This window comes from Aplidium turbinatum, chromosome 6 (assembly GCF_918807975.1).
Source record: "Aplidium turbinatum chromosome 6, kaAplTurb1.1, whole genome shotgun sequence".
Classification (NCBI taxonomy): Eukaryota; Metazoa; Chordata; class Ascidiacea; order Aplousobranchia; family Polyclinidae; genus Aplidium; species Aplidium turbinatum.
The window spans coordinates 4,297,794-4,314,770 of record NC_137477.1 but is presented as its reverse complement, the minus strand read 5'-3'; the positions used below and the strand labels follow the sequence as shown (position 1 = coordinate 4,314,770).

The 16,977-nt window shown below is 36.6% G+C and overlaps 1 protein-coding gene across 1 annotated transcript; it reads right to left on the bottom strand.

Moving 5' to 3' along the window:
* Positions 1-304: 304 nt before the first annotated feature.
* Positions 305-9,953, bottom strand: LOC145771813 (gamma-butyrobetaine dioxygenase-like). Its single transcript, XM_082583546.1, has 8 exons — positions 9,877-9,953; positions 6,587-6,723; positions 4,851-5,067; positions 3,708-3,783; positions 3,329-3,373; positions 2,835-2,974; positions 1,615-1,807; positions 305-436 (listed from the first exon to the last, which is right to left on the bottom strand). Exons 1-8 carry the CDS (start codon positions 9,951-9,953, stop codon positions 305-307), a joined length of 1,017 nt encoding a protein of 338 aa, XP_082439672.1.
* Between the last annotated feature and the right edge of the window lie 7,024 nt (positions 9,954-16,977).

The window sequence follows — 16,977 nt, the reverse complement described above, 5'->3', positions numbered from 1 at the left end:
GAGACTTTTAATGCACAAATAAAGCTAGGCTGCTATTCTTCGGCTACTCTTGTAAATGATAGGATTGAACAGCGTGGTCCTTCATTTCATTTTTAGCTAATTTACTACAGCAAGTCAATTAGGTCGATTCAAGATCATGGTTACTGAGTGGAAAAATACATCTGTTGAATATCTAACACTTTTCTAAAAAAATGTTTATTTCTAAAGCCTACCCAGACAGCCACTTTATCTGGTCCAGATTTTCACCAGATCGGGTACTGATCTGACCAGATCTTTACCAGATCTGGACCAGATAAATTGGTTGTCAATGAACCTGCAATTCCTCTCTATGTAAAATTTCGATAAACTTTTTATAAGCTCCAAAAAATCGATCTACATCCTTTCCATAGACCTGTAACCTGCATGGGTAATCCGTAGCCATGCATACTCCAACAATCTGTGGAAATGTAAATTGAAAATTTATATTATATTGTATAATCCACTCCTTATGAAAACGTTGTATCATGGAGAAATGTAAAAACTAAAATACCTCTTTGGTCACTGTCAGTAAATAACATGGGACCACATTTTTTAGCACCAAATGTAACAACATGCATTGAGTTTTTCACTCATTTTCACTATTCGTTGCGGCCTTAGACACATTATTTTTAAAGAAAATGTTGTTGTGGTTCAATAAGTAGATTACTAGTAAAAATACCAAAAACTGAACTTGTTTAAAAATAATTTGCCCAAAACAAAAATTATGCAAACTACTTTATTTGGGATGCTTTCTTAAAAATATAGAGCAGAGACAAATAGCGATTACAATGATCCGCATAGCCTGAAGCTGCAGGTTTTCGTATACGAATAAAACAAACCTAAATGTGGTGAAGCATTTATAGCAGAAAAAAAAAGAAATGTAAACCTAGCCAATCAGAAGAATTCTAATTAACGAAGGAGTTTAGGGCGTAAACGAATTTTCCCCGGCGGCACAAATACCAGATTTATAATAAGACAAATATCAATCTATAATTGTGAAGAAAGGGGCGTTCTTCCCGGCTATCAGCACAAGGCTGAGCACTCACTAGTACAGCGAGCAGCTGCGATTCGCCAACCATAACGGTGTAGCTTCCACGCTAAGCCATTCAGACCATCCAATCAACAATATGTTTCTCGGCAGCCGATTTGTAGCAAGAATTGACAGCGATAGACACGTGTTTCGCCCATGAGGCTGGGCTCAACAGTATCATGGGCGAAACACGTGTCTATCGCTGTCAATTCTTGCTACAAATCGGCTGCCGAGAAACATCAATCTATAATGTTAGCCATGTTATCGTACTTTCTGGCATTGTGTCAGTTTGGGAACCAAATGTACTGATGAGATATCACTTACTTTCAATAAAACAAGCTACAATTTATGAAAAAGAAAAAAACCACAACATAAAAAAACTAATGTGTTCTTCAACCACTCTTATATTAAAGTAAAATTATTAATAATAATCAATGTGAAGTAGGCTAGTGTATGAAATTCTTTCATACGTGACATTGCTGGAATTATGGTACTGTGCTCTTATTCAATGATATAATTAACTTTCCATTCTGTGGCAAATTTGCAATTTACGTCACTGAACGTACCTGGTCATAATAGTCAACTGTGATGCAAAGAGGCGAACGCTGGTAATAACGCTCCTTGGGAACTTTGTTCTCCATGTAAAGAGGCACCTCTGTTAAAATCTTGAAAGCTGCAGGATCTTCCACGCGAAGAATTTCAGCCGCTTCAAACGCGTCGGAGACAATGCTCTCTCCTCCGACAATTTCCTTGTCAAATCTAAGAAAGTAATTGATCCGGTGATTGAAATGTTTGTTACGTCCATCATGCCTCAACTTTACTGTGCTTATTTCGTCCTACAAGCAATACACACAAGTCTAGAAAACAAGCGACCATCAAATACAAACGTGTTGGTGACTCTTATCTGCAGGTACAGAAATATTTTAAAGACACAATGCGAAAATTTTCCAGCTTCTTATCCCGGAGTCGCGTTCCTGTAATCATGTAATCTGACTGTTTTTTTAATTGATAACAAGCCTTGCAATTTCTTGTGATAGTCCTGAGAGAGACCGCATCCCTATCAGCAAATCAATTGCAATTTATTGCTTGCAGACTGTAAATCATTATAAAAAACAAGTAATTTGCTGGCTGAGATACGTATTTGATTAAAACAAAACAGAACTTTATACGATGGAACATGTTTCACAACAAAATTCTTCATTAGAAAGGTCTACCCGTCGGCTGCATAGCCGAGTAGTGAGAGCCCTGAAACAACACTCGAAATAGCGAAAGTTCGACAAAACGTCAACGTTCAACAGCATGCAGCTATGTCTTTGGCAGGACATTTCTCGGGATGGTCACGTAAACAGCCTTTATCCCAATCCATTTCATCTAAACTTTTTACGACAAACGAAATAGCAACAATTAAAAAAGTTACTTTGGAAAGAAACGAGAACAAAATGGATTTACTTTTAAGAAAAATGTTCTGTTATTTACAAGTTATAAATTTACAATGCTCTGTTATTGTTATTCACAATTCACAAAATTGGCATAAGTTAAAAGTTAAACGGAACGAGAAAACGAGGCAGACCACCAAGATGATGGCATGACAACATCCAGGTATGGATCAAACTCAATTTGGCGACACTAGGTGAGCTAGTTCAAAACCGGGACTCATGGAAAAGATAACCCATGTTGATGCACAATTTGCTTCAAGCGGAGATGGCGACTCACTTCTAAATTTTATTTTTTTCTAATCATTAGAAAAGGGTGCCATTGCTACTAACTTAAAGTCTACTATACTAACTTTATGCAATTGTGTAGCGTCATTTCTCCACCACCTTCATTGTAAGCGAAATCCATGTGGAAACCCAACTCTTGAGAAGTATTGCCGCTGGTGATGATCTCATTGCGTTTATAGTTGACAATTTCATTGATTGGACCAACCTTAAAAAAGATTTTCAAACTTTGTAAGCATCAAGATTTCCAGATGATTGTAATTCACTCTAAATCTTGTCGGCAACACAACCTCGTAGTGTGAGCCCTGGTGCGGTAGGCTACAGTGCGCCGGTTCCAATCTGTTTAAGAGCATGCGCTGTGTCTATTGCAAGATGCATTAAGACATGTCCAAAAGTGGACACTAAGATTGGCTTCCTTTCCTTCTCATACTGTTTATGACTATCGGGTATATGTTTTATCTTATGCAAACTTATGACTATCGGGTATAAGTTTGCATAAGATAAAACAATTAAATCTAAAGAGCTTGATATTGAAAAATTATTTCCTCTATGTTTTTCTCACCGTTGAATATTGGGTGACTTGGATTTGTCCAAGAGCTCCAGCCGCCTGCAAATATATTTTACAAATTAAATGTTAACCAACTGTAGCGTTAAAGCCATTAGCTAGCCAACATTTTTGCAATAACAACAGCCTCGATGGCTTAGTAGTTAGTGGTCCCTCTCTGAATTGGTAGGACTGAGTTGAATACCCTGTCTTAGTATACTTTTCGACAAATACTAAGATTTTGGCAAATCGCCTTTCTGTTTCTTTTTTTTCTTTTTGAAAAATACACAATGAGGCATTGAGATTTTCTATAAAGCTAAAACGGTTTTTCACAACCTTCTTAATTCTATTGTAACATGTTTTAAACCAAAACAGCTCAATTGTAAAAACGTTTTACCTTTAAAAATTCGTCATTTTCAGAAGGAAAATTCTCAACTTGGCATAAACCATCTTCGAACAATGTCTTCATCCACCTAATAGAATAAGCGTTGTATAAATACGTATAAGTGACACATTGTCATCATTATTATCGGCCCTGCCTAAATAAAGCGTCGGCTACTTTGATTCTCCTTGATCGATCGTCCATTGTTCTTATAAAATTTATAGTGAGACTTACTGCACCCAATATATAAGTAAATTAAACCATCTGTACTGCAGAATAAAAGTGTACATCAGGTATACATAAGGTTAAGTTTTAATGATATGTGAAAAAAGTAAATCTTGTATAACATAAGAACATAGGCTACAATCGGTGCCTGTTTGGTGCCTCAAGGTACACGCTAGCAAAATTGACACAGTCCTCAACACCACCATGAGAATAATCACCGGTTGTCTACTCCAACTTCCACTGACTTTCTGCTGGTACTATCAGACATTGTCCTATCTAGACTGCGTAGGGAACATTATGTATGTATTCATAAAATTATATTATGCGTATAAAATTATGCTTTTATAAGTGATGTCAAGGAATGACCACCACTTCAACCAGATCGCACTTCTAAAGGCCCCAGCGCTTGAAATCTCGATGCCCTTTTTCGGGCCATGCTGCAGTCATCTGCAACTCCAACTTGTAAATTTCCAAAGTTTGGAATAGTGAATGGAAATAAGTCGCGAGGCCAGTTCAACTCACAATCCTTCCCAATATCAATACACACCTGGAGCAAAACTACCTCAGAAGGAAAGGGTGAAGTTCAATCGCTTGCGAACTGGGGTGGGCTGTTTCAATAGTAACATGTTTCAATGGGGCCTCGCCGACTCACCATCTTGTGCATGGGGCTCAGATTTTCAGACTGCATACTATGTCTACCAATGTCCTGTATACCGACCAAGATTTACCGACCAAGATGTGGACCTAACAACGCTCGATGAACACACAATCCATTGGCTGCTGTACCTGGATTGGACAACGTGACCTGCGGCGGCCTCAAACGCAAGAAGATACAATAATGTACTGATGAAAAATAATGAATTTTAGTAGAATTCTTTTTAGTTGGGTACATTCACAACTATTGGGGCTTTGTTTTTGTTTTTTCAATTTTACCGAAAATAAAACTCGTCATAATCATCGATGGCGTCATTGAAATCTAGTTTCGTAATATTTCTTTCGTTTTCGGTCGATTTGAAGATAAATTTCCTTGCTTTGGTTTTCTTCTCCAGGCAATCATCACAATAGCACAGCTCGCGCAATGAGTCGGCATCAAATGAAGTCACATGTCCTTTGTATGGATCATGTTCTATGGTCATTAACAATGAATTTTCTGAAACACAAATCCCCATAAACACCACGAATAAACGAACAATACATTTTCATGATCTCACTGATGCTTTGTTGCCTCTCAACATTTCACCACTGCATTCCAAACCAAAGCTAACGTTGCAAAATATTGGACTATTATCATCTTACGTTATAATACGACCACACCAATTTCTTTCCCTCACTCTACAATGTATGCAGTTGTGTGGTAATAATAGTGAACTGATGAACAAAGTTGGTTTGGACCGCAAAGCTTTTGAAATTATATTTGTAACCTATCACTAACAGTGAATCAATGTTTTCGACGATGTCGAACGGTGCCTCGTGAGCATCATTGGCTCCTCAACCACCACAGAATCTACTTGTAGGCCCTTATGTTATTGCGTAAGTAGCTAAAATGCTTTAATGATGCTTGTCAAATCGTGGGTCGCGTGAAAGCTTTGCGTTAAAGCAGCAAACTCCTTGAATGTTAATTAGAATAAAAAATTTCCTTCCGTCATTTTAACAAAAAATAAACTTTCTTACATTCTCTAGAAAAAAATGGTCAATGGAAGTCTACAAACTCTTAAGATAGTTTGCTTCATTTGTCATGTTTATATTTGTCACAATTATGTTGTGTAGAGAAGACTTTTAAAGTCAGGTGGAAAAGATTTGACTTTGGGAAAGATGAAAGAGCACTACGCCAGTATGAATTTTAGTTTATTGTTATTTTTGACCATCAATGAAAAATAATACTTCCAATAACATAGTAAAGGCCTAGAAAAAGGTAAAGTTCATAAAACGTGATCGCATTGCTTTAAAGCTTTAGAAATTTGCCTTAAAGCGTGGCCCAATTGAGCTTCAAAGTGCTACTTCAAAATAACAAGTTAGCTGCAAAAATGTGGCGTTAAACGTTTTGTGTTGTTCCTTTTGGTTCCAAGACCATCATAGAGGGATTTAAGATCATAATATCACGATAACAAATTACACTGTGTACCACACTTGTACCAAATGAGGCCGTAAAAATAAAACTCTATAATGTAACTAAATTACCATTTTGAATAGCATATAAACGCCGGACATACTAAACATGAGTAGGCCCTTAGATGGTGATGCTCCCAAGTAGCGTAGCGTAATATATTTGATTGGATGTAGATTGTAGACTGCAGGCCACTCCAGAAGTGCAAATCTTTAACGAGATGAAAACTTCTTTTTGCGCAATTTTTAGTTTATGAAATTGGAAATTTTGTCTGTCGTCTCATAGTCACTGATTCTTTGCAAAGTCATGCGGTATGCACATAGACAGCCTTTGTCAGAGAGTTTTGTCGAAAACGTTCGAATTTAATATGTTATGTTATTTGTTAGTTTATTGGATTGTGTCATGAATAACGCTATTCAATTTAATTAAGTTGTTTTTTTTTCATATGCCTGTGGTATTCTAAAATTATTTCTCCCAAAGCTATAAGCTTTTAATATTCGCCCAGCTTACAAAATTTGATACAGAGCAGACTGAGAACAATTAAAGGAAATCTGTACCAACTTACTTTCTTGATTAAAACTAACTTTTGTTGCCAACAACTGTTCTGGAAATTTCCTCATATCAACATAGTAACAGCCCACGTGTTCTTCTTGTTGACAAATCTTGCAGGTGCAGTTATATCGAAGCCAAGAGGTATGGTATCTAACCAAATATCAACAAGCTGGTTTTTGTTAATTTTAATGACAGTTTTATTTACAAACCACTAAACCTTGCAAAAAGAAATGGAGACTAACCATGCTTTCCAAAGTACATGTTGCTCCATTGATCTCAGTTTGTTACCAGTTCTTGCCAGTTGCGCGTTTGGCTTAAAATTGCATTAACAAACCTTTAACAACTCACGGAATAGACCTTGCTATAGCCCTAACCATAGCCGTACGAGACCAAACCATTTTGGGGGGGCAGAACGTAAATTTGCCCAAATGTGCACGCTTTTATAGAAATTGCCCAAATATAATGTATGTGGTGCATGATAATAGTGAAAAACTGACATAACAAGATCACCAGTAGTGGCGTAGCCAGGAATTTTGAAAGGAGAGGGTTTGATGACGTGTTTCGCTTATGGCGACACCCATCGGCGGGGGGTCTGGGGGGCCTCCCCCAGAAAATTTTGAAAAATTACTTTGAATTTGGTGCATTCTGAGAATATTTTCAACAAAAATGTGGGTATGAATATTCCTGTAAAATGGTGCTGTCCGGTGGCATAGCAAAAGGATAAGATCATGTTTTCTTCGGCATTTTTCGGAAATAAAGCTACAAGTCTCTATGTTTTCTTGTTGCTAATTCCTGGCTGAGATATTTGAATGTTTGGTAATGACAAAACTCGCTTTTTGCATATTTCATTTAAAATTAGGCAAACTTTGTTTTAGAGGCATAGACTGAAAGCATCATTCTCAATATCGTGACGTCACACACGTGCGACGTCACGGGGGGTGCAACCCCCAACCCCCCCCCTGGCTACGCCACCAGCTACCTAGAATTTTTTACCAAAGGAATCAAGATAGAAGAACTGAATTCCTCTTTGAAGATACCTTGCTTGTGCATGTGCATTGCTCGATGCTTCTGCACTTTGGCATGGTAGATTGGAGTAACAAATATTGTTTTACACACCACAAATAAAAAACAACCCCACTTAAATATTCAGTTGTGATGTCATAAAAGACTTATAAAAATAAACATTGCAGGAAACCTGCTCAGTGTGACCATACGGATTCAGAAAAAAGTACATAACAATAGAGAAATTTAATTAAGTGTAATAAAACACAGACATACTACTTCTGTTCAAATAAACCTTGTTCTGAAATCAATTGAAGTAGTTTTGATGATACGAATTTTAGTACAACTTCTAAAAATATAGTTAGGCTAGGTAATTTGATGACAAAAATTAACTAATATATTCTAAGGTTGCATACAGACGGTGACGTAGGATTCAAAGAAGCCAATTAGTCTAACAGTTCGTATTTACATTTTCAATGTCTGAATATTGAATAATATTCAATCGTCGGATTTGCAGAAGGCGTCGTTGGATTTTCAAAAAATCGCCGAATAGTAGCAGACCCTTTTATAAAAGTAACCAAACAAAGCTAAGCTACACCTTAACATTACTTTTAACAGGTAGGCTATAACATTTTTTTGTTAAATGTTGTGGTGTTGCTTAGCTAATAGCTATGTCTGTTTATGGTTGAAAAAGTACTGTAACCTCTCCACCCGAACTGTTTTATAAAAGTGTTCACCAGATTTATATAAATTCATATTTTGTAGTCGCCCAAAACAAGATGATGCATTTATGGTTATTATGAAAAAAATTAACCCTTAGAAGGTTGGGCTCCTGGAGTCTTTGCTCAGTTTGGGGGGGGCTGTCGATTCTTCTTATGCTTTAGGAGTGATATCTCTGTTATTTTTTAAGGCACGGTTTCAAAATTTTGGATTCCCTTTGGAAAAGTATTCACGCTGAGCATATTCAAAAATTAAAACTATGTGAATTTTAGAACTGCTCATATACGTTGAAATGTTGAGGTGACTTATGACTGTGATTGCAGCGTGAGTTTACACATTATTTTTTGGTAGAGTAATGAAGAACATGCATTGCAATGTTGTGATTAAATTTTTTTTACATAATTTTACATAAACAGTTAGGATTAACGAGACATGGGCCAAATTAATTACTTTCATCCAACTGGTGGGAAAATTTTGAATAACAGAATATGAAATATTTCAGAGGATGTGCTGAGAAATGCATTATATCTCTCAATTTATAACTTTTAATCGCTCAAAATTTCAGCTCAATAGAGGTGAATAAAAGTTAGGAAAAGTCAAGAAATCTCGTAGTCGCAGCCTCAGTAGTTTTAGAGGTACAACTGTTGATACAAAAAAGTTGAATTGACAGCCCCCCCCAACCTTCAAAGCGTTAAAGACTTTGTAAATTTTGATGCGAGGCAACTGTATCATGCCAATTGGAAAGTTTTATAAATAGACTATGATCAGATAATTTCATATTTTTTTGTTGCCCAAATCTAAACGATACAGTTATGTAAATGGGAAAAATTAAGGCAGTGGCTATTTGATCGGCGCCGGCCTTTTAATCTGAAACACTATTTAACCGGCTCCGGTCTTTTAATCTGAAACATTATTTAACCAGCTCTGGTCTTTTAATCTGAAACACTATTTAACCGGCTCCAGTCTTTCAATCTGAAACACTATATGACCGATATCATATATAACCTACATTACTGTGGTTGTTCACGAAAAAGCCACTGCCTTAAATTAATGAATTTGTTCAATTTGGGGAAACTGCCTCACGTTAATTTGGGCAGTTGCATAAACAGACTAATCAGTTTTATCAAATAATTTCATGTTTTGAGCTGCCCAAATCAACACGATGCATTTGCGAAAATTAATAAAATTAGCTATATATATAGCAAATTTTGCGTTTTGATTTGGGCAGTTTCACAAAAGTATTAGAGACATATTTTGGTGGCTGCCTAAATTGGCATGATGCTGTTGGTTAAATGCATTTCGTACTACAGTTTGATCACCATGCAATACAATACATCAATATTGTGTGACCAAATGAAGATTTTGCGGCACATTTCTTGTGCAAATAAGAGGCTGTACTTAGTTTGATAGGTAAAAGATATTAATTTATAGTTTTTCTTAATTCATGCAATTTTGCAGCTTTTCATATAGCAATTTTTGCCCTAATAATTGCGAGATTTTGCCCGAATTCGCGACGTTTTGAAACAACAGGGGGGGCGGCTGCCCCCCTGGCTCGTACGGCTATGGCCCTAGCTTACTTACGTGCTAACGTGGTTGTCTTGCCAGGTTATCTGCACAGACTTGAAGTCAGGAAGTAGACGAACTCTTGGGGTCGCCATTTTAGTCAAACTGAAACTTAGTCAATCAAAATAGTCAACAATTAATTTTAATTTCTAAGTGTCAGAAGTTACCTTAAGTAAAATAAATTAAATTTTATTGTTAACAAGGCTGGGGAGCATCATAACACAAATTTAGCAAACAAAAGTACAATTAAAAACACATTGCTTCATGTGTAGCGTGCACTTACTATGTTTTGATCAAGCAATTTAAAGTCATCTCTAGTAGATCTGAATATCAGACAAAAATCATGGATTCTTTGAATATCAAACGCAATAACCAGTTGCAATAACCAACAATAACAGACAATTGTAACTGGTTATGGCTTCTCATTTCTTTTGTGCGTGTGAACTGTTCCTCACCGAGTAGGCTAGTTTGTTTCGTATGATTCTTGTGCAGCGTAGTAATTGTAGCGTAATAATTATAGCTTTGATAGAAAGATACTTTTTGAAAACCATAGACAGATAATCGATAACAGCTTTATAAGATTGAATTGCATAATTTAAAAAATAATGCATAAAATAAAATAGCTACATAACTTCAAACGTTTTCGGCAAAACTTTATGCCCTCGTCAGGAAAATACCTTAATTCATCTAAACAAAAACAAATATTCGTGAAATGTTAATAATAAATGACTGAAAATAAATAACACTGCACTGACCTGCGTACAAGCAACAACTGACGAAAAAACACAGAAGGTGGTAACAATCTGCCATAAAGTATGCGGGAGTGTGCTCATGAGACAAGATAGTGAGCGGAACAACATAAAGGCAATAAAGGAAAAACCACTAAGCAACATAAAACAAACGTAATCTAATATAATTTCAACAGAAAAGATGCCCCTCCAGCGAATAATTGTTTGTTGAGCCTGGGGTTGTGCTGCTTTTATTGGAGTGCCTCATGAATTTTAGTTTCAAACTCTGATTGACAGTTGCGAATTATTTCGAACGGATCTAATTGTAATAATTAATATTGTATAAGTACAGTATATGTAAGTATAGTCATGTAACTATTGTAAATAAACTCCAAAGAATTTGTAATAAATTTTTAAAGACGATTACAAAGCAAGAATCACAGCTCTGTGAATTCCATAAATTTTTCACAGTTGACGAACTTCATACAATAGAAACCGTAAAATTTATGTTTAAGCTCAAGCGCACTAGTCTATACCCCAATGTATTCAATTCTCAATTCCAGATTACCCCAATTCCGATTCCAACTTAACAACAATTTGCTCTCAATATCACCAGGAAGCTACCACCACACTCTCTCCTATTTACCTGAGAAAGTTGACTCAATAACTCACTTATAGTTCAGTGGAGTTAAAATGTGGAACGATCTCTTTAAAATAGAAACATTTTCAATATTTTGCAGTAAACTGAAAAAACATTTGCGAGTTGAAAATCAATCTCTTTACTAACCTGTGCTGTAACTCTCTTCCCTCTTGTAATCACAATAATTACGTTGCTTACTGTATTATTGATTGTTTTAACATACTATCCTTGTGTAGTTTACCCGGAGGTCACTCTTGTAAACTTAGCCTGCGATTTTACAAGTTTTAATCTTCCATGAATACTACTATATCGTATTACATAATTTCACATTTGCAAGGTATGAATACATCACTACCGTACTAAAGTCATGTCGGTTTGCATCTTCCTATTATAATGTACACTTCTTCTTCTTCAACAGATTGATCATGTTTGATCAGCTGTGATCTTCCTTATGAACTGCCTCCATTTTGTTCTGTCTTTTGTTTTTATTAGTGTTTCCGGCATGCTTTTTATATCTGTAATTTGCTTGATATTGTCAAAATATTTCATTTTTGTCGTCCTTTTGTTCGTTTGCCTTGCACCATCCCAGTCAACACTGAATTTTCTAACGAGTCGCTTCTTGCTATGTGTCCGAAATATCTCAATTTTCTTAGGTTAATGTTGTTAATCAGACTCCATTTATCGTTTGTTTGTTGGGAAACAAATTCATTTGTTTTTCTTTCCATCCAACTGATGGATTTACAAGATTTACAATATCGCTTGACTTTACGTTGCCTAGTTTGGTTTAAAAACGATGTTGGAAACAAATCAAGACACTCTACGTCACTCTACCTCTCACTGGCACTACCAAGAACACTATATTGGCGATACCAAAATACTTTTCCATATTTTCATGTTATCGTGTGATGCTCTTACATTATACAGACATCATCTTAACATGTGCAGACAGTTAAACAACGATTTATCAACTATTTGATTTTGGTAATGAGCTGGTATGTCATGCAATTATCTTCAGCAATCTGTACGTTACTCGCTATTGTTGCTGTGATTATTTTATTTCTGTGTAAAATCTGTAAATAGTTTTATATCCATCTTTTAACTTCAATACGTGTGTATGTTGTAGTTTGTTTTTATGATAGTTGTTACAATGATAGGTTCAGCCGTCCTCACGTTGCTTCAACATTTGGCACTTCGGTTGTTTTAGGAACGAGAAAACGATTGATTCTTTCAACTAATTCATCCAGGCTACTTTTCAACTATCAGGTTGGGTGGCCCTGTCTAATTAGATTTCTTGATACATATATCATAAAATAAAATCTTGTACAAGCACGTCCTAAGCTATTGCAGTTTTGCTACCTTTTCCTTTCATTGGTTTTGTTGCTGTATTTTATTTCTTTTAGTTCAATTGCCTTGTAAGAACCAAGCATCGACGACCTCAGATAAATAATTAAACCATGTGTTTCTCATGTTGTATGAATCATTGTTTCTGATTTGTCGTTAAATTGTTTCAGATGAGTTTGTCTTTGTTTGCCAGGTGCCTGCTTTCCAAGAATTGGCCAGTTAAAGAGATATTCCAGCGTTTGCTTTCTTATTAAAAAACAACTAAAGCATCTCTACAGTATCGTTTCTTTTGCGTTTATACAAAAAAAAAAAATTGAATTGAATTTAATTTCAATATATACTGTTTTGTGTGTTTTAAGTTGATTTTGTGATGAAGGGAAAGGTCGGTCGTCTCCGCATTGCTTCGACATGATGTAAAACTTAAAAATACATTTACCTGTTTGCTTATGCTTACCCGTAAGTATAATTTTAACGTAAATCATATATATCCTGAAAGCACTAATTTGCATATTGTTTGTTTCATTTTCTTAAAAGTGTTCTTTTTTTCATCTAAAACAGGGGGCCTGTTTTTTAGCTACTAATCTGTAGAGCAAAACCAAGAGAGGTTGCAAGCCAAGTCTGGTCGCCGTAAAATAGCAATTTATAGCCATTTTTAGAATTTAACTGCACAATGCATTTTTTCCACTGCACGTGTCCCAATCAGCATATCACGCACGGCAGGAATGATTAATTGTTTGCTCATTATGACGCATTGTTTCTGCACAACAGGGACTAGCAATGAAGGACAAAAAGTTTAACTGTTTTCAGAGCCACATTTTCATGGGAAAATATCGAAACAAAATTAACACCCACAAACAAGTTCGTTTAAAATTTAACTTCTCAAATGCAATGAAATGAAATGTACTAACAATAGCCTTCAACTTTCATTTGCTAAACTTTTAAATATTATAAATAGTTATCTTTGAAAATAGCCTACATATAAAAGTGCTGAATCATTTAAGCTACAAAATTCCACGTCCGAAAACTAATTTTGTTACTTCTCAAAAGTTGATTTTTTTTCACTAATGTTGTTTGAGTTGATAATTTAAAATCTACTGTTACAAACACGTCGTCTTTTCGGGCCGGTTGTAATGCTTCCTCTCTGATTTTGACGTTACGTAGATATAGCGTAAATATTCGTCTTGACAACGTCATGTTTAGGTGTCCTACATTTGTCGCCAGAGTGGCGGCGTTTGAAACTCTCGGTGGTGTCACACGACAGCGACTTTCTCGCTCGCTATGATGAATGTGTTTTGTTGTTCAACGTAGATTCTATGTATTTAGTAAAGATATGGCCACTGCTTTCTGAGCGTCGCAAAATTGTCCAGTCGAACGCGTTTTCCATCCATTATCCAGTTTATTTGATCAGTTTAGTAGCTTGATGTGAGCCTAGCGTGTATTCATACTTTTAGTGCAGTTTCATTTATGGCATGAATACATACAGTAATAGTTTTGTACTATTATGCAGATTTTAGCTCGTTGTAGGTGTTAGCCACAACTATTCGAAATCTCTTTCTCCATGCCAATCTCAACTTGATACGTAGTTTATTTCGAATTTGTCTATTGGAAGCGTACTGTCTTTTTGAGTGGAAACATTGGAAATTAATAGAAATTATTTAAGAGCATTTCGTTTGAGACCTGCAGACGAGAAGATCATGACCCAATTGCATAAGAAAGCCGCATCGTCTTATCTTAGCTATTCGGGTTTGGCGAGAGATCTAAATAGGTGAAATTGCTTGCTACGTAGAACATAAGATTCTACATCCATTGTGAATCCTATTCTGCGTAAATCGTCTTATTTTTCTCCATGGCAAAGCACACAAGATCTCCAAAAAAGGAATTGAATATTGGAGTCAATTTCTTTTTTCAAATCGTGATGTAAAAATATTATTCAAAAACGTTTTATCTCTCCGTGTGCAAATTAGACACGATTCGCACTCACTTGACCCATGTGAGCCACGTTTATAAATTTTAGGGATGGGGAACTAAACTGGAGTTGGCCGCAGTGAAAAAAAAGTTGTTACAGACGTTCTATCATCGCTCACGCATGTGCAATTGTGCATTGTGCATGTTTGTCTGAGATTTGTAAGGGAATGGAAGATGGAATGGAAGATATGATGGAAGATGGAACTGCCATTCCATGGTAATGGAAGATGGAATGGGAGATGGAATGGGAGATGGAATGGGAGATGGAATGGGAGATGGAATGGGAGATGGAATGGGAGATGGAATGGGAGATGGAATGGGAGATGGAATGGGAGATGGAATGGGAGATGGAATGGGAGATGGAATGGGAGATGGAATGGGAGATGGAATGGGAGATGGAATGGGAGATGGAATGGGAGATGGAATGGGAGATGGAATGGGAGATGGAATGGGAGATGGAATGGGAGATGGAATGGGAGATGGAATGGGAGATGGAATGGGAGATGGAATGGGAGATGGAATGGGAGATGGAATGGGAGATGGAATGGGAGATGGAATGGGAGATGGAATGGGAGATGGAATGGGAGATGGAATGGGAGATGGAATGGGAGATGGAATGGGAGATGGAATGGAAGATGGAATGGAAGATGGAATGGAAGATGGAATGGAAGATGGAATGGAAGATGGAATGGAAGATGGAATGGAAGATGGAATGGAAGATGGAATGGAAGATGGAATGGAAGATGGAATGGAAGATGGAATGGAAGATGGAATGGAAGATGGAATGGAAGATGGAATGGAAGATGGAATGGAAGATGGAATGGAAGATGGAATGGAAGATGGAATGGAAGATGGAATGGAAGATGGAATGGAAGATGGAATGGAAGATGGAATGGAAGATGGAATGGAAGATGGAATGGAAGATGGAATGGAAGATGGAATGGAAGATGGAATGGAAGATGGAATGGAAGATGGAATGGAAGATGGAATGGAAGATGGAATGGAAGATGGAATGGAAGATGGAATGGAAGATGGAATGGAAGATGGAATGGAAGATGGAATGGAAGATGGAATGGAAGATGGAATGGAAGATGGAATGGAAGATGGAATGGAAGATGGAATGGAAGATGGAATGGAAGATGGAATGGAAGATGGAATGGAAGATGGAATGGAAGATGGAATGGAAGATGGAATGGAAGATGGAATGGAAGATGGAATGGAAGATGGAATGGAAGATGGAATGGAAGATGGAATGGAAGATGGAATGGAAGATGGAATGGAAGATGGAATGGAAGATGGAATGGAAGATGGAATGGAAGATGGAATGGAAGATGGAATGGAAGATGGAATGGAAGATGGAATGGAAGATGGAATGGAAGATGGAATGGAAGATGGAATGGAAGATGGAATGGAAGATGGAATGGAAGATGGAATGGAAGATGGAATGGAAGATGGAATGGAAGATGGAATGGAAGATGGAATGGAAGATGGAATGGAAGATGGAATGGAAGATGGAATGGAAGATGGAATGGAAGATGGAATGGAAGATGGAATGGAAGATGGAATGGAAGATGGAATGGAAGATGGAATGGAAGATGGAATGGAAGATGGAATGGAAGATGGAATGGAAGATGGAATGGAAGATGGAATGGAAGATGGAATGGAAGATGGAATGGAAGATGGAATGGAAGATGGAATGGAAGATGGAATGGAAGATGGAATGGAAGATGGAATGGAAGATGGAATGGAAGATGGAATGGAAGATGGAATGGAAGATGGAATGGAAGATGGAATGGAAGATGGAATGGAAGATGGAATGGAAGATGGAATGGAAGATGGAATGGAAGATGGAATGGAAGATGGAATGGAAGATGGAAAGGATGAAAAGGGATGGAAGATTTGGAAGATGAGATGGAAGAAAATTTTTCATCATTTCATCCTAATTTCATCAATAAGTTTGCACCGCCATATCAAGACATATAAAAGTTGTAAATCAAATTAAGTAAAACTTTTCTTTTGATTTCCTTTTTTAAACAGAAATATGTCGATTTTTTTCGTATTGAACCAGCGCATCTGTTAACAGACGTTTATTCAAAGAAGTGAAGTCGACACTATTCACACTCTGTGAGTATGACAATGACATACTTTCACTTAAGTTTACACATTTAAATCCATTCCATTGAAGAACATCGCACTTGAATGATACTATTTCTGTGAACACTTTAACAATTAATCAAAGAGTAAGAAACAAGAACGGTATGTGGCGGCATGCAAAACGCTTTGAAAACTAAAATGCGAATTGTGATAGTAGGCTAAGAGTAAATCAATCAATCAAGTTTATTTTAGCATAGCTTCACATAGCCTACCAATGCGATACATGGTAGAAAATTAATACATCAAACACATAACTTATATCTGTATGGAAGCTACACCGTGGAGTCACCG